At 38.0% G+C, this 19,168-nt stretch overlaps 1 protein-coding gene across 2 annotated transcripts in view; it reads right to left on the bottom strand.

The window, feature by feature from the left end:
* The window catches only part of si:ch211-113g11.6 (uncharacterized protein LOC559008 homolog), a 66,836-nt gene extending 48,400 nt beyond the window's left edge, over positions 1 to 18,436 (bottom strand). The window contains exons 1-3 of one of the 2 annotated variants that reach the window (XM_047362097.1): positions 18,169 to 18,436; positions 16,715 to 17,500; positions 7,071 to 7,210 (exon numbers count right to left, since the gene is read on the bottom strand). In XM_047362097.1, the coding sequence (XP_047218053.1) occupies positions 7,071 to 7,166 (96 nt within the window). In that variant the 5' untranslated portion in view covers positions 7,167 to 7,210; positions 16,715 to 17,500; positions 18,169 to 18,436. The remainder of the gene's footprint in view (positions 1 to 7,070; positions 7,211 to 16,714; positions 17,501 to 18,168) is intronic. The other variant, XM_047362095.1, reaches the window with a different exon arrangement.
* Between the last annotated feature and the right edge of the window lie 732 nt (positions 18,437 to 19,168).

The following is a 19,168-nucleotide window of genomic DNA, read 5'->3' as shown; positions in this document are numbered from 1 at the left end:
CAGCCAACCAGTCCGTGGTTCATCATCCCAAAGCTTATGGTTGCTTCCTGACCCATTTATAACAAATGTGTGGTAAAGTGTTGAATTTAAAAAAAGAAAGCTAGGTTCTTTCATTTTTACATGAAATGGTTTGGTGTTCACTTTTGATGCTTTTATGGAATAAAATATTGTCTTTCTTTATGCTGTGTTCCATTAAACCATGCTCCACTAGAAATAACTGACATAGGGTTTTCACATTTTTGAGAACAGATGCAGAGGCTCTCAAATGTTTAGACATCCCTGTTAAAATGCCACGTTTTATGCCAAGTAAAAAATGAGACCACTATAAATCCTTTTAAACTATTTCCCTTAATATGATGTGGCATTTATCCTTCAACTTCAAAACAAATCAGTTTGAAGGAAAAATATGAAATATACAACAGTTGCAACAACCCAGTTGGATAAGTATGGATAGGTTCACTCATAACCTAAAACCAAAACCACCTTTTGATTTAATTTCTGCATTTAGTTTTTCTTGGAGAAGTCTGCCAGCATCTCACATGTTGACTTAACAATAATTGCCCACTCTATCAGACTGTGGGGACACCTCGTGTCCTCTTCATGTGACACCAAAGATTTTCTGTCAGATTTAGCTCTGAACTTTGACTGGGCCATTTCAACACCTTAAATGTGTTCCTGTTGAAGCCATTCCTATGTTGATTTTGATATATGGTTGGACTCAAAGTGTAGCTCTCCTTTTAAAGCTTTATAGCTCACAGCAGAAAGCTTTGGGTCAACATCAACTGCTATCTGAAACAATTCGGGATTTTTACCCACTTTGACAAAATGTTTAGTATCATCTGAACCAAAAACATCCCAGAGCATGATGCTGCCACCACCATATTTCACTTTGGGTATGATGTTCCGTTGGTGATACCCTGTGCAGTTTTTGTACCTTTAGAAATTGTGGTCAGACTATTTTGGCACCCTTTTTGTACCTGTCTCCTGACTGCAACTTTGTACAATTGGATATTTTTAATTCTTGGTAACCAATTTTGCTAAAGGATGCAAATAAGTAAATAAAAGAATTGTACTAGGAAAATCTAACTGCATTTCAGGTTAATTGATGGCATCTTTGAACTCAAGAAGAGTTTTATATTTAGATTTCATATTTCAATGTTGGTTGACTTTTACAGGATAAATGTCATGTTTTATATGAAAATGCTTTAGAAAGGGATTATTGAGTTTTTTTTTTAACACCAATAAACCTAACATTTTAATTTGGGTGTGTTTATTTTTGAGAGCCATATCAGACTTACATCTGTCCCACTCAAAAGCAGGAAACAAAACACTTTGATGTTTTTTTACTGTTTCATCGTGTTGAAGGACAACCCAAAGCACTGAACCTGTAAACATTAGAAAATACCCCATCTCTTCAGTCTGTTGGTCAGCCAGTTTAGTGCTGTAAGATACTCAAGGGCGTAATCTTGAGTTTATATGTTGTCAATATTAGCTCAGTTAAATATGTTCTGCCCTCTAAAAAAAATTTAACTGCAGCTTCATTATTATATCCATGACCTAATTTACAGTCTTCTCTGCATCTTAGCTGCTGTTCAGGGTCAGCAGTGGGTCAACAATTATATCTCTCTCTGCATACACGGCTCACCATGTTGCCTCAAATGGCAACCACACTTAGCTTTATTACACAGCAAATTGGAAAAGTCAATAACATAAAGATCTGTTTTTGAGGGGGTTCCAGGTAGTTTATTTGCAAAAACAAGCAAAAAAACAAAGACAAAACAATGACTATAAAGAAATAAAGATGTTGAATGACCATGTTATTTTTTGCCAAACAAACATAATGCAATTACCTAAATTCCAGCACTATCAACAGATTGCAATTGCCCTCAAAGTGGTCAGGATTAATAATTCTGGATAGAATAAAATGCACCTAAATAAGAGCTAAGAACTGCATGATAATGAGAGAAGTGATCACTATAATCTACTTGAAAAATAAAAGGCTAATATCATATCGCTGAATTTATTATGTATTATTTAAAAGCTGAGTATTTGATTGAATACTACTCCACCTTCAAGATTTAAAAATAAGAGATACAACCAAACTATTTAGAATTACTGTGTTTATCAGTTATCAATAACACATTAATAATCTGAGTAAGATCACCTCTCCCTATTTACACTGTGGTCCATGAACAGAAAAATGCTTTGTTAATCAGTGTCAACAATTTGATTTGTCGGTTAACAATCTACAACACTGTTACTTTATATGCAAACAGCTTCCCTCGCTTACGTTTGCATGCAGTTGTAAGGCTAAGCTAACAGCCTGCAGGGAAAGAAACAAAGACTGGAGCGTCAACCTTCCCATAAAGCTCAACAAAAACCAAACTCAGCGTTATTTTCTAACGACTGCAAGAAAAGATTAATTTAGCTCTGCTATCAAGAATGGTTTGGAAAGGTCTCTGCTTTCACCCAGTGATAAATGTTCGACAACTGCCCAGAAAATAGAGCTGAATGTTGTTTGGCTTAAAGGCACCTACCCCTTTCAATATTAGGTTATGGAAATACAATTTTACAGCTGACAAATTGTTCGTATAAGTGCATCCATGCAGGTGTTTCATGCACAATGAGAAAAAACTATTTTTTAGTTGTACAGGGATAAGAATGATTGTGACAGCGCTTTCTTATTTTGAACAGTTTTCTCAAATTCATATGAGCAAAGCAAGCTTTCTTATCTTGTTATCTGGAGACCTGCTCTCTTGTTCTGTCAAGATAATGTCATGGTAGCTTTAGAAAACAAACATTTTTTCCTTGAGATCACAGTTTAGATAGTGATAATGAGTAGTTTTTGTGTTACACCCGATTTTATAGTTTAGTGTTACTGTCATCGAGACTCTTGGAGGTGATCTTTAACGGTCATGTCAATCACATGTAATAGCTTTTCCGCTTGAATTAGCTACTAGTGCAATCAGTGGCAGCTCTTAAATGGGGACCTGGGCGAGTCACTTCTGTGGTCACCCATGACATCCCCTTATATGTGCTGGCTTCAAATTCAGAGGTTTCCATACACTAAAGGTACTATGCTTTTTAACTATAGTGGCGTTATGTTTCTTAAGCTTCTCGTAGGTTAACTCATGATGTTTGAGGCAAAATCACTCCTGTGGATGTATTTTAAGGCAAAACATTAAACACTCTGCTTTCTTGTGTGACATTAATGAAGATTTTAAATAAATTAGACAAAATATCAGGAACAAAACCATAGATCTCCATAAGAATGGTTGATTCTTGGCTACAATTTCCAGATGACTAAAGGTGTCAAGGGAATGTCCAGCAGTCATACAGTTTAGGAAAAAAAATTGTTTTTTTACAATCTGGAGACATGTTCTGTGGCCTGATGAAACTAATATTGAAATGCTTGGCCATAATGACATTTAGTATTTTTGGAAGAAAACGGGGAAAGTTTGCAAGCTTGAAGACTTACTCTCACTCATTCCCGCAGCTTCACAGTGCTTTAAACAGTGTGTTCAAGAGTGAAGCAAAAATGCTGGGCTTTGTCCCACCCATCGGACGCTCAGTGTCTCTGGGGGTCTATGGGGCAGTGGGCCGGCCTCGGCTGGCCCGGACGCTCAGCTTCTGCATGATGATTGGATGATCTGTCTGAGGCTGAATCCCTTTGTGATTGACAGCAAAATGAGCGAATCAGTGAATTAGCGATCTTAAAATTGAGCTTCCCCTCCTTGAAATACCAGCATCCGCCACTGGTCTCAAGACATCCGCCAGCAAGTCAAAGCTTGGGTGCAAACGGGTCTGAATATTACAGCTGTAAAAATCTCATGTAAAAAATATAGGGGTGATCCTTGATTTGAATTTTACCCTTGAGAAACAGATTAGTTCTGTATTAAAAAGATCCGTTTTTAAACCTGATCTAAAGTTAAGCCATTTTTATCTTTTAATGTTTTTGAACGGCAGATTTGTTATCTCCCAACTGGATTACTGTAACTACTATAGCCAGGCAGCCCTCTCATGACTGCAGTTAACACAAACAAAAAAGTATGAACATATCTTCCCAGTCCTCACTTCCTTTTAGAGGCTCCTAGTTCATTTTGGAATTGATTTTAAAGGCTGAATGGGTCTGAATTACAACTAACTATTGCGCAAATAATGTAAGTATGCAAAAATCTGAATAAACTAGTTCAAGTTTGACCTGCATAATTATTTTAAATTTTGATCAAGAAATGATCAAATGCAGTCAAGATTCCTTGAAAGACCTTTGAATTAAGTCTAGATTTCTTGCAAGATTGAAAGCTAATTCATTCACTTACATCATAATTTACTTAATTAGTCACAAAAGGTGCAGCCACATATCCTTACAGTGCTTACACTATGCTAAAACCTGGCAAACTCATTCCCTATTCACTGCACATACAAATAAGCAACAGAAAACTTTCAGGGCACAATGAAATTAAAACCCGACCCGAAGGCTTTTCCCTTTAGGTCGGTGCTACAGAGCACTATCTGCTAAAACCAGCCATCACAGAGACAGTTTCTTCCCCCAGGCTGTTTCTCTGATGAACACTTGACAGTAAGAGTTCCAGAACAACACCATGCATACTTTGACTGATCTCACATTATATCCCATTGTAAAGTCAATTGTGTATATACAGGGGTTGGACAATGAAACTGAAACACCTGGTTTTAGACCACAATCATTTATTAGTATGGTGTAGGGGCTCCTTTTGCGGCCAATACAGAATCAGTTCGTCTTGGGAATGACATATACAAGTCCTGCACAGTGGTCAGAGGGATTTTAAGTCATTCTTCTTGCAGGATAGTGGCCAGGTCACTACGTGATACTGGTGGAGGAAAACGTTTCCTGACTCGCTCCTCCAAAACACCCCAAAGTGGCTCAATAATATTTAGATCTGGTGACTGTGCAGGCCATGGGAGATGTTCAACTTCACTTTCATGTTCATCAAACCAATCTTTCACCAGTCTTGTTGTGTGTATTGGTGCATTGTCATCTTGATACACGGCACCGCCTTCAGGATACAATGTTTGAACCATTGGATGCACATGGTCCTCAAGAATGGTTCGGTAGTCCTTGGCAGTGACGCGCCCATCTAGCACAAGTATTGGGCCAAGGGAATGCCATGATATGGCAGCCCAAACCATCACTGATCCACCCCCATGCTTCACTCTGGGCATGCAACAGTCTGGGTGGTACGCTTCTTTGGGGCTTCTCCACACCGTAACTCTCCCGGATGTGGGGAAAACAGTAAAGGTGGACTCATCAGAGAACAATACATGTTTCACATTGTCCACAGCCCAAGATTTGCGCTCCTTGCACCATTGAAACCGACGTTTGGCATTGGCATGAGTGACCAAAGGTGTGGCTATAGCAGCCCGGCCTTGTATATTGACCTTGTGGAGCTGCCGACGGACAGTTCTGGTGGAAACAGGAGAGTTGAGGTGCACATTTAATTCTGCTGTGATTTGGGCAGCCGTGGTTTTATGTTTTTTGGATACAGCCCGGGTTAGCACCCGAACATCCCTTTCAGACAGCTTCCTTTTGCGTCCACAGTTAATCCTGTTGGATGTGGTTCGTCCTTCTTGGTGGTATACTGACATTACCCTGGATACCGTGGCTCTTGATACATCACAAAGACTTGCTGTCTTGGTCACAGATGCGCCAGCAAGATGTGCACCAACAATTTGTCCTCTTTTGAACTCTGGTATGTCACCCATAATGTTGTGTGCATTTCAATATTTTGAGCAAAACTGTGCTCTTACCCTGCTAATTGAACCTTCACACTCTGCTCTTACTGGTGCAATGTGCAATCAATGAAGACTGGCTACCAGGCTGGTCCAATTTAGAAATGAAACCTCCCACACTAAAATGACAGGTATTTCAGTTTCATTGTCCAACCCCTGTATGTACATTTAAAAATATATTCTTTATTATTGAGAGAAAAGTGTACCAGAGTTAAATTCCTTGTTTGTCTGTACAAACTGGCAATAAAACTGATTCTGAAATTATTTATCAATTGCATGAACTGCCTCCAAAACATTGCCCCCTGATCAGTCAGCCATATGGTCCACATCATAAAACACAGATAAGACTGTTCCAATTTTTAATTCAAAAGAAATATTTTATTTTATAGTTATTATGAACATTTATGAAGATCAGCTCCTCCAAGTCCGAGGCCATAATTCTTGACCGGAAAAGGGTGGCCTGTCCTCTTCAGGTTGGAGGGGAGTTCCTGCCTCAAGTGGAGGAGTTTTAGTATCTCAGGGTCTTGTTCATGAGTGAGGGAAGAATATAGCGGGAGATCGACAGACGGATCGGTGCAGCTGCCACAGTAATGGGGGCACTGTGCCGATCCATTGTGGTGAAGAGAGAGCTGAGCCGAAAAGCGAAGCTCTCGATTTCCCTGTTGGTCTACGTTCCTACCCTCACCTATGGCCATGAACTTTGGGTCATGACCGAAAGAACGAGATCCCGGATACAAGCGGCTGAAATGAGCTTCCTCTGTAGGGTGGCTGGGCACTCCCTTAGAGATAGGGTGAGGAGCTCGGCCATCTGGGAGGGGCTCGGAGTAGAGCCGCTGCTCCTCCACATCGAGAGGAGCCAGTTGAGGTGGCTCGGGCATCTATGCCTCCTGGACGCCTTCCTCGGAAGGTGTTCCAGGCACGTCCCACCAGGAGGAGGCCCAGGTAAGGCCCAGGACACGCTGGAGGGACTATGTCTCTCGGCTGGCCTGGGAACGCCTTGGGCTCCCCCCGGAGGAGCTGGAGGAGGTGTCTGGGGAGAGGGACGTCTCTTAAGATAATGGGTTAATAGAATTTTATCTTAACAAACCATGTTTCTTCATTTTAAAAGAAGGAAATAAATAACTAATTAACTCAAGCATATATCAGGAAAATTAAGATTTGCCTCTCATGGCTTACGCAGACTTGACTGCTAATTGTGGCAATCTCTTCTCATGCTAAACTGCACAGCTATCGACTGGATACAAATTTAAAGAAAAACTGCAATCAAAGTACTGGTTACAAGCCAGCAAAGTACATTTTACCTGCATGTCACGGACCCCTCTGTCAGTAAATGTCAAAATGTAGATCATTGCTCGGCCGCCGACGTAAAGCGTGTCACTTCCTTCCTGATGGAACATGCTGATGTAGTTCTCAGGTCTGTCGAAGTGGAACCTGGAGGGCTCTGGGTGTAAGAATAAAAAGCAGAGACAGGGCTATGATCGAGTACAGTTGTTGGTTTTACTGTAAAATCATTTTAATAACAACATCAAAATTAACAATGTTGTGACAAAGTTTAATTAATACAAGTAAAACATGATCCATAACCTGAACTACACTTTGTTTTGTCTGCCTGTTTAAGTAGTTTAATCATTTTTAATTTGTGTGTCTCTACAGGTTTTATGTCTGTCGTTCTGTTTTTAACCTCTGTAAAGGGCTTTGAATTACACTTGGCTCTATGAAAAGTGATCTATAAATGCTCTAGAAATAAAGTTCTGTTGATTGGCTGATGCATTTGAAGGGCTCTTTTTCCAGGGTGGAATAAACACAGCAAACGACCTAATAATTTAATCTGAAAAGACTCACAAAGAGAGGGATGGCAATTAGAAAAGTTTTAATGATGAGAAATTACGTGGTTATTTCTTTGGCGCTCGGACCTGGGAGGAAGACATGAATGCTGAGAATGACATGAGCTAAGATGATCATTTGTAAGGCTTAGATTTAAATACGTCTTCCACCTGATCCGACACTGGTGGTGGATTGGCGGCCAGGGAGCGAGGAAGCCAGGAGTAGATGTGAAGGAAGATGGTGGAGGAGGGGTGGAGGAGGGATGAGCTCAGCTGACAAGCGAAGATGAACATGGTAGAAGCTCCTTTAAAAGCAAGGCATTGGAAGGTGATTGGATGGAGAATCAGACGGACAGGATGCTGATTGGAAGGCCGGGAGACGCACCGAAGCGTCACTGGAAGGTGGAGGCAGTGAAGGTGAGTCTTTCATTTTGAATTTTCGTCAAAACTCCATTTAAAAAAAATTAAACTGTTAATTTAATTAAATTTATTGTGGATTTTCTTTAATACACACAGGGTTCTAATTACACATAAAGGCTCCAATATTGACCTCAAATAATATTTTTCTAAATGCTCATAAGCAAGTTACAAAGAAACAACATGCCTTTTTCAAGCCATCAACAAGTTCCTGGCAAAATTCTGGATGGGTTTTGAACATGTCTTTTATCAGATAATACAGAGTAGCCTACATATAAATAGGTTTTTTGCCACAAATTGTACATTAAACCTAGTTAACATATTTTCAGTACAATTTAGATCAGAATCAGTCCAATTAAAGGGTCAGTTCCTTCTGTCAATGAACGACAGACACACCAAAGCAGTAACTTTATTTTAGACATGAATTTATGGTGTGTTAATATGACTTCCTGGCCATTGTTCTGATATCAGTGCATCATGCCTTCTGCTTATGTTAGTGCTGGGTGCTAGATAATTGTATCTCTGATATCACACTACAAAAATGGTAATTATTACTATAGTAATTATTTTTACCAGAGTATTGTTTAATTTTTTTTCAAGTTTTATTCTGATTCTATTTGGTTTTATTCCTTGCATATTTGATTATTTATTTAGCTGTCTTGATTTTAAGCATGAACCTTGGGATTACAAAAGTAGAAGTCAAAATTTTCTTTAGAATATTTTGCACAATACTCATTTAAGAAATCGAAAGTTGGAAACTGAATGTTGCCTCAGTTTTCTCGTTTTTACTAAAACATTCTACAACAACATCCATCAAACATTGCACAAAGGTTATACTGTAACCACTAGGCCAAAGGGGGCTACTGTAGTTATATTTAAAAGTATGTAAAATAATTTACTTTAAAACATTTATTGAAACTAGTCAAGACAATACCTGATTTAAAATCTGCTTGCTTTGTGTTTCCAGTAGGTTTAAATGTTTTGTGCTTCTTTGTCTTCTTCCTTAGATATTTAACCATTCTTGTTCAGTAAAAACCTTGAATTTTCAAAAGTTTTCATCTTCGCTAGTTAACATATTTTCAGTACTATTTAGATCAGAATCAGTCCAGCAGTTTAATGTGAACCTGCTTTATCCACTCTAAAATCAGCTTTAAAAGTGTTTGTTCTATTAGAAATCCCACATGTCCACGTTTCAACCCGGAATTTGGAGGTAGTCCGCTATCCCCCTTATCTTCGTAGAGTCAAATTTACCTGGTAAAAATGAAGTTAAAATTAGTAAATAAAAAAAATATTCCAGACACTTTGGGCAATGCTTAGTACCACTTGTGGTGAAAAAACAATCTATGACTGACAGTTGTTTCTAAGGCCATATAATTAAAAGATAATACGGCCTAGTTGTGTGGCCTAGTGTCTGGCCTAGTTGTGGGTGACTTTTGGCTTTGAGATAAAATCCACAATAAACTTTTGCACCCAATTCTTGTCTTAATATACGTACAAGTATTTTGTTTTATCACCATTTCACCCTTAGATAGGAATGTTTAAAATGCATCATCATAGGCCAATAATTAAAATGAACTTCATGTCCATCATGAATGTATGTAAAACCTCTGACCTGCACTGTAAATACAATTAGAGCTAAAAACTGCCACTACAGGAACCAGGAATTGGACACAATGCTGTTTTTGTCTCAAATCACAGGAAAATAATCACTGACCACAAAAAAGTTCAACACAATAACACAAGATAACTTTTATTTTTAAAATATTATAAAAAGATTATCTAGATGTATCCTGCCAAAGCTGCTATTGCATCTAAATCAAAGTCCTGAAGTCCTCATGGCAAAGCACCTACCCTCCAGAGTTTTAATTTTCATTTAATCTCCTATCGGTAACTGGAATCAGTTGAGTACTTCCTGGCAATGAACTGGTCGCATTTACACGAACATTAGCTCCAACATCACTGCCCTTTCTGGTATCTCATCAAGCAACAAGCCAGTCGAGTAAAGAACTTGGGTGCTAGAGGAAAAAGGCATGTGGTGGGAGCATAAATATCAGAGAAGAAAATCATGTGGGCAATCCTATCACATTCTCTGTCCCTGCAAACACATCCAGAAGGCTCCAAAGTACATTTGGGCATCTCTGAATCACACTTACCTACACTGCAACTGTGCCTTCACTTAGAAATAGATTAAACTCACTGCTGCAACTTGAAATATGTGAGTAGACATATAAAGAGTTACATCTTGAGAGAGATTTGCCACATATAACGATAAATGTTTTGCAACAAGAGGAGGGTGATATAAAAATGATTATTTAACATTTTCAAGATCTTGTCATTTAATTGTATCAACAAGAAATATATTTATCAGTTTATATTACTAGGAGGTGTTTCAGGAAATCTCTTCCCTTCAACTTACAGACAAATGATTACTTCCATGAATTAGATTTTCTGTTCAGTCTTGTAATAAAAAGAACATTCAGTCTGACAGCAACACCAGGATGAAGAGAGACGAGGCAATATAGGTTGCTAGCCAACCAGCTATGTTTCTATGGAAACAGTGGCCTCCTTCGTTGACGGGAATCTAATTGATGAAACTTGGTATTCAGACGAAATGAGAAATACCGGGACGCCCAGTATGACTTTTGGCTGTGGGAAAAATGATGTAGCAATCAAACAAACAGATTTATTGTAATTTTTGCCTTGGCAGTTGACTCAGGATATCTTACTGCTTCCTGATCGTGTCTCCATTGACTCAACTTTATTTGGAGACAAATTTACAAGAACCTCAAACAAATGAATATGACTGTTTTTAGCTCAAGTAATTCCCTAACAGCTAAAACCATGACTAAATTAATCTAAAAGGAGAAGAACAATTTAAATCACTTCAATAAATCTTTGCCAAATGTTTGTTTTATGACTTAGTCAAATTTCTAAAAGATATGCCATGAAAACTTTTCAAACTGTTTTATTTTATGAAGAGACCTTACATACTTAAGTAAGCAAACAGTTTGATGACCTGGGCCCGTATTCACAAAGATTCTCAGAGTCCCCTCAGAGAGCTCGTATCTTAGCCTAAACATTGTTGGCAAGGAGTCGTAGCTTAAGAGTGATTCACTTCACTGCAAAGAGCGAGTCTGAGCAAGGAGAGGACAGAAATCCCTTTCTTAGTGAGGAGGTGTGGTTGAGCCCGTTGCACCTTAACCAGTCACAGCTCTTAGAAGACAGGGTCACAATCATCTCTAGGAATACAAATTGACCCATTTATTCAATCATTTGAGTTACCATAGATTTCTCAACAATTTTTTTTAAAGATATTTGAAGCAACGTGAAACCTAAGTAGAATTAAGTAGAAAATATTATTTTTAAATGTCTGGTAACATTTAGTAATTTTCTACCGCTTATTCCATAGTGGTTCACGGAGGAGCTGGTGCCTATCTCCAGCAGTCAATGGGCAAGAGGCGGGGTACACCCTGGACAGGTTGCCAGTCCATCGCAGGGCAACACACAAACAACCATGCACACACTCATTCATACACCTAAGGGCAATTTAGAGTGACCAATTAACCTAACAGGCATGTCTTTGGACTGTGGGAGTAAGCCGGAGTACCCGGTGAGAACCCACGCATGCACGGGGAGAACATGCAAAGTCCATGCAGAAAGACCCCCGGCTGGGAATCGAACCCAGGCAACAGTGCTACCAACTGTGCCACCGTGCAGCCCTGGTAACATTTACATTTACACAATTTATTTAGAAACTTAGAAAACTGCTATAAAATTTTAAAATTGTAAATTTAGTAAATCCGTAATGATGCTTCTTGTCTACTAATATTTTGTCATCAAATGTTCTGTTCCTTTTCTATGTTTGTTTTGTTTGAGTGATATTTTTTAATCTGTTCAGTTTTCTTTGCCCTCCTTTACGTTTTTTGAACTATTATGTCAAAGTATTTGCTCCAGAACAGTGGATAAGTCTAAATGATCGGTTGTTGGGTGTATTAACCCATACAATTGATTACACCGTCCCCCAGCATTAGAACCTCTTCAAAGTGCCTGAAAAATGTTTTTATTCATGAAAATGTTTCCACATCAATGGCGAAATTCTTCTTCTTCAGCACAAAGCACTTCAAGAATGAGTGCCTTCAGCAACCTCCACCAGTATCAAGAATTTGCTGAAAGACTTCATCTAATTAAAGGGTCAGTTCCTTCTGTCAATGAACGACAGACACACCAAAGCAGTAAGCTGCAAATAATGCTAAAATGACAACAAACTTTATTTTAGACATTAATTTATGGTGTGTTAATATGACTTCCTGGCCATTGTTCTGATATCAGTGCATCATGCCTTCTGCTTATGTTAGTGCTGGGTGCTAGATAATTGTATCTCTGATATCACACTACAAAAATGGTAATTATTACTATAGTAATTATTTTACCAGAGTATTGTTTAATTATTTTTTCAAGTTTTATTCTGATTCTATTTGGTTTTATTCCTTACATATTTGATTAGTTATTTAGCTGTCTTGATTTTAAGCATGAACCTTGGGATTACAAATGTAGAAGTCAAAATTTTCTTTAGAATATTTTGCACAATACTCATTTAAGAAATCGAAAGTTGGAAACTGAATGTTGCCTCAGTTTTCTCGTTTTTACTAAAGCATTCTACAACAACATCCATCAAACATTGCACAAAGGTTATACTGTAACCACTAGGCCAAAGGGGGCTAGTGTAGTTATATTTCAAAGTATGTAAAATAATTTACTTTAAAACCACATTTATTGAAACCAGTCAAGACAATACCTGATTTAAAATCTGCTTGTTTTGTGTTTCCAGTAGGTTTAAATGTTTTGTGCTTCTTTGTCTTCTTCCTTAGATATTTAACCATTCTTGTTCAGTAAAAACCTTGAATTTTCAAAAGTTTTTTGTTAAACTGAGGCAAAGAGACAAATTGTTGCTTAGCTTGAAAGGTTGTCCTTAAAGGCAGCGAATGAAAGCTTTCTTAACTCTCAAAGGATGACACGTTCCATTAGCTAAAACATTCAAAATTTGTGAGTCACTTATGATAAAACAAAGTTCTAATTTTTCAGAGAAACATACCAAATAAAATAAAAAACTGTAAAGAAGATGCCATTTCTAAGATTGCTCTGCCATTTAAAAAGTATATTAATTCAAATATCCAATTTTAGTTCCACACTTTTAAATTACAATAATGTTTTGTAGGTCAACCTCAAAGTTTTCTGCTGACAAGTACACCTCTGAAACTCATTTCAAGTTCAGGTTTTCATCTGGACGAAAAGGTCAAAATAAAGAGTTTCAGAAAAGAAAGGTGCACACAATTATTTCTCAGCTTTGTATTTATTTTGTGATTTTATACATTGTCTTTAACTTCCTCTTCATCTGTGTTTTGGGTTTTTGCTGTTTTTCTCTGTTCCAAAGGTGACTGTTCTCAGCAAAGCGAGCATGGTATTCATTTTAAAATTATTGGCTCCCTAACCAAATCCTAATCCAGAAGCAGGTTCACCAATAAAAAGAGACAAGACATCAGCTGATCCAAATAAATATCAAACACAAAAGCTGCTGTTTAGTTTTACTGTGATTCAAGTTGCAATAGTCAAAATTCATATTCACATTGACAGTGGCTGGGTTATATGATTATGCGCAAAGTGAAACATGGCACTCACAGCAGCAGCTGCCTCAGACATTTATCCTCCAATTCTGCAGTTCCCCTTTAGACCCCTGAGGCTTTTTAACATACACCAGTGAGCTGTTTTGCTTGGATTGATTTATAGTTTTATTCTTCTGGATCTGCCACTCACTCCATTTTCAGCAGCAGCTGGGCACCATTTCCTAAGAAAAAGCTCTCATAGAGTAGCTGAACCTGTTCTGTTAATCACTAAAAGGCCCCCATACAAAATACAGCAACAAGTTGTTGAACAGAAAATATGTAGAAATTAGCTACTTGAAAGTCACTTATTGTAGGATGTTGACTGTAATAGACTAAAGTTGCTACTCTGCAGGCACCTGTATGGAATTTTCAGGGTAAAGAATAGCACAGTTTCACAGTATTTACACCAAAACCTTATACCTAAATATATAAAATGATCTACTTTTATTCAAGACTATCAATTATTCCTCTTATGCCTTTTACAATGCTGCCGATACACCTGAATTTCCCAACTGTGGGACCATCAAGAACATTTCTATTTGTATCCTATAGTGAACATTTGCTGTTATAATATTATCTATAATCTGCTTACTATTATTCATAGACTCTGGCAAAAAATAAACACCCATTTAATTAAGCTGTAAATGTGTGTGCAGAACGTGATACTGTTTTGCTGTTTTTGCTTCTCCTTTTACAGTAACACTAAGAGTTTGATAAGCTGTTATCTGGTTTTAGTCGAGCTATGTATTCAGGTAGCCAACTACTTAACAGATATCCAGCTCACTGAATACAAATTGTGGTATTAAAACAATTTTACCTTAAAATGAGTGATGGGTGGTGTTTGTTTAGTTTCCACAGAATTACAACTGGAAGTATTTCCAAACAGACAAATTTCTCTTTCTTGTTAGCAAGGCAAACGTGTAGGAGCCTTCTTTTAGCCAGCTGACTAGCAGTGTGCATTAACACAGGGTACACCAAGTTGAAAATGTTTCTGTTAAATTTAACTCAATTCAATTAAGTTCAATCCATTTCAAATATTAATATAACAAATTAAAAACAAGTGTTATCTCATAATACTTTACCAGACAAACAGGTTCAATTCATATTCAGAAATATATAATCAAAGCATTCCAAGACATTGCAATCAAGCAGAAACATTCATAATTAAATACATGCATACATACCAATTAGAATTGAGTTTTGTTACAATCCAGTCAAATATGGTGTATAATGCCAAGTAGAAGCAAGTCAATTATGGATGCCCATCTGACTGCTGGGAGACGTCACTTTGTAGTATTATGTTCCTAATTAAAACTCAGAATAAGTACTGAGGCTGGCTAGGGGTGGGTTACATGGACCTACATTTTTTTCATATTATTCAGGGTTCTTCATTGCAATGACAATAAAATAAAGTACTTAAAAATTCACCAGTCTTTATGGTGATACATCTGTCACTGCATACAGGCAAAGCCTCACAAAAACAAATACTGCTCCAAAAGTAAAACACATCCACAATCGAATAGGCTATTTCAGTTCATCTTTACACCACCACCTTTACACAACTCAAATAAAAAAAAAATATAATGATAATAATTGATGCTCTTATTTATGCAACTGTGTAACAAACAGCTGAAAGAGCAAACGTAATGATCCCAAACTTACTATATAGAGAACACACTAATGTGGAGAACCATTAGCTAAAATTATTGATGAGCGGACAATAGAATAGGCATCCCACAAGGCTCAATCTTGGGCCCCTTGCCCTTTAGCTTGTATAGACGTGATTTGACAACAAGCAGCAAAACAGCTGATTGTCAAATATGTGACACAATCATTAGGCATCATCTGCAACCCCAAATGCAACAGCTGAGATTAGGGGTGTACCGATTGATCGGCTGGCCAATCGATCAGCCCCGATTTCCTTGATTTTGGGAGATCAGTGATTGGCCAGTACTTACATGTTAAACTGATCTTATCCACCAGTCGTATCTACTTGTCTAACCTATTGTGGAAGTTTTGTTTCTTTTTTTAAATGTGAAAAATTAAAGACTAAAGAAACTGCGATGCTCTAAACGTTTCATTTATATTTGAGAGCGCTGCCTTGTGTGCAGTTAAAACAAGTTTGTATTGTTTCATGTCTATTGTTCAATGTTACTGAATAAAATAAGATTGGAACTTTAAAGGTGTATTGTGACCTTTTAACCCCTGACAGTGTCAGTTATGAAAAAAATCAGAATCAGCCAAAATCGGAATCAGCAGGTCAGGCTTTTTAAAGATCGGTTGTCGGTGATCAGCCAGAAAACTGCAATCGGTGCACCACTTTAAACAAAAAATGTGGTAATGTGCTTTTCCATAAAAAACAAAAGTCACAGATGTAGTTACAATTGCGATTTTAAGTTGTAATTTTGAACATACAACTAAAATTACATAAATTTTTTCTTATGTTCTGATGTTTTATTTATTACTTTTTTATTCAACGTATCTTATAAGGATGTTGTGGCATGCCTATATATGAGCACCAGACAGGATTAATACATTTATTAATACATTTCCGCAAACTATATATATATATATATTTTAAGTTCTGATAAAGCTCAGTTGTCAGTTTAAGAGTACCTTTTGAAAAAAATAACAGAAATACTTTCTTTAGGATTTCAATATATCGACATATTTGACATATTTATCTCACCCTAAATGCTTCTGTGTTGTGTGAGAGTCTAGTGATATCAATACTATGTGATTTTGATTACCATTTATTATCAATCCTAATTGACAAAGTTTGGTTTAATTTCTTCCGAAACACCTAATGCAATCCGTTAACCTAGCATTTATGGTGTAATGAGTATCACTTGTCTGTGTTCTTTATTTATGGCATTTTTGCAGTCAAGCCTATTTTTACCTTTTAAAGAAGGTACTATTTCAAAACATACTGAAAAACACATCTGGCATTAGTTTTGAAGTTCTTGCTCCTGCACTCTCAGAAGTGTTTGTTGCAGTTGGAGCTTTTTAAGATGTTTTGTTTTTCCTGAGGTTTAATGCACTTACTGAAATAGACCTGAATGAATCCAGTGTAATGTGCCTTTTAGTTCACAAGTTCCCAAACCAGCCTTCACACAATGTCTGAAAGATTAGAGGACCTCCTTAATATCCTCATTTGGCTGAAGGGTGAAAAATGAGAACATTACAACGTGCCTTGGGGGAGACTGAGGCTTTCGTGGATTTTCTCTGACATTCTCTACCTGTACTTCACAATTAGTCCCTGCGACTGGAAATGCGTAACAGCGAGTTTGATTGAAATGACACGCACGTCCAGGGACGTCATCTTGTGATGCGTTTTTGTGTGCTGCCCCATCCAGAGGGAAGAGAGCGATACAGATCCAGATAACTTGACACACAGCCACATCGCTATTGATTGTTGAATATATTAGAGGTCTGTGTGCGGCGTAAAAGTGCGTGAGTGGAATGGATAACAGGGACTGTGCTCGAAATTTCCCATTCATTGCTCTCTTGTCCGTTCAAGTTCCCTTTCTGAACCTGTATTAAGCTATGCATGTGTTTTTTCGTTAGAAGCATTCTCTTTTACTCAGCCGGATTCTTCTGCTGCAGTGTGAAGCAGCTGCCGCATCCCGCATTGCAGCTCCGCAAGGACACGGCAGCTACAATGAAAATGTCAACCTCCAAATAATCGTATATCACAATAATGACGCTTTCCAGCGATGACCGGCCACTCTTAAAAAGACACAGCCTTTCTGGAGCAAGGAGGCGCCATGAACCCCCTTTGGCAGAAGATGTTGTTTTTATGGCCTCTGGTCCTGATTCCTCACTGTGCGCCTGGAGGATGTGGCAGTATGGGAGAACAGATTAAAGCATAGTTGACCTGGGCATAGCCAAAGGAAGAACTTATTGTGAATTTAAAGAAATAGAACTCAGAGTTTGTCAAAAGGAACAAAAAATCTACAAGTTGCATGAATATGTCCAGTTCTATGGCACCCAGCTACTGCAAATGCAAGGAGATTGCAAAGGAAAAAGTATTTGAGTGTTTTCTAACACAAGATTTATACCAGTATTTAGTTTGGTCAAATTGTTTTTCTCAAGATGCAAATGAAATAAAAGCGTGTTATAATTAGTGCGGGGCCTGGATGTTGGAACGGTAATTTACAGCCTGGTTTGGTGATGGAGAAAATTGATAAGTGCACCGGTTATTATTCTTCTCTTTGTATTTTAGTGTTGTTGTTTAAAAAAAAAAAAAAAAAAAAAAAAAAGCCTTAATGTGTCGAATTCAAGAAAAAAAAAAAAAAACATCTGAGACCATCTGCTAAAATGTTTGCTCTGCTGATTCATTTACTCCTCTGTCTATCCCTCCAACCATTCAGCCTTTTATGCATCCATGTCACATCGCACTCCTAATGAACACGACGTGAAGAAAGAAGCGTGAAGACATGAATTTTCAGCTGACTAATCAGGCTAAATCCCTTAATGGTCAAAAATAAAGGGCTTACCGTGCACAATAAATTTCAGCCGAGGTGACTTCCCGGTAACAACCGTGGCCAAAACCGACAGAAATATCAAATAATTCATGTTTTCGTGTGGGTCTGCCGTTCACTGTCGGTTTCTGCGATCTATAAGCTGAAAACACTCCAGATTCCCTTACTCCCCGAACTACCGCGTCCCAGAGCCGCACAACGCTTGCTGGTCCCAGTTCTCTCTCCTCCGTCTGCTTCGCCAGCAGTCAGGTCCGGTAAAATCGGGGTATCTGGCTCCACCTCGGAAACAAAAGGCGAAAAAAGGGGGGAGTGTCGCCTGTCAGCGTAGGAGCAGAAAACACAGCCGGGGGTAGTGAAAGTCACAATAAATCCTTTTGGTCACTGATGTGTAGAGCTGTTAAAAATGATTTTCATTGATGTGTGTTTTTGACAGAATCATCTAATTTCCTTGATTTAAATGCATTTATTTAGAAGAAAGAAAAATTTCACATTAAAAGACATTACTTTTTTTTACAAAGTCAAAAATGGCACAGGTATTGGTACCAATGCTAGAAATATTTTGTACAGCCTAATTTTGTCAGTAGGGCAGCGCTTTACATTACATTTACATTTCAGAGGTTTCGAGCGTATATAGAGAGGGATCTTTGACCATTTTCTTTTTTTTACCAACTCCTCTCTTATGCTCTCTTCTCTTCAGCTCACCCTACAAGGTTTAAGGGAGTGGTTTAGGGGAGTGGTGGCCTAGTGGTTAGAACAGGAGGTTTGTGTTCCAGAGGGGACACAAAGGGACTCAAGGGGCCAGGTTCGTATCCCACAGATTACCACTCTGGGTCCCTGAGCAGGACCCTTAGCCCCAGAATGCTCCCTGGGCACTGCACAATGGCAGCCCACTGCTCCCTGTAAGGGATGGGTTAAATGCAGAGGACAAATTTTGTTGTAATGTACATGTGCAATGACCAATAAAGATTATGATGATTATTATTAAGTAGAATTTTGCTCAAGGGATCAAGATGGC

This window comes from Girardinichthys multiradiatus, chromosome 3 (genome assembly GCF_021462225.1).
Source record: "Girardinichthys multiradiatus isolate DD_20200921_A chromosome 3, DD_fGirMul_XY1, whole genome shotgun sequence".
Classification (NCBI taxonomy): Eukaryota; Metazoa; Chordata; class Actinopteri; order Cyprinodontiformes; family Goodeidae; genus Girardinichthys; species Girardinichthys multiradiatus.
Note: the sequence above shows the minus strand (reverse complement) of the source record. Positions and strands in the feature narration are given on the sequence as shown.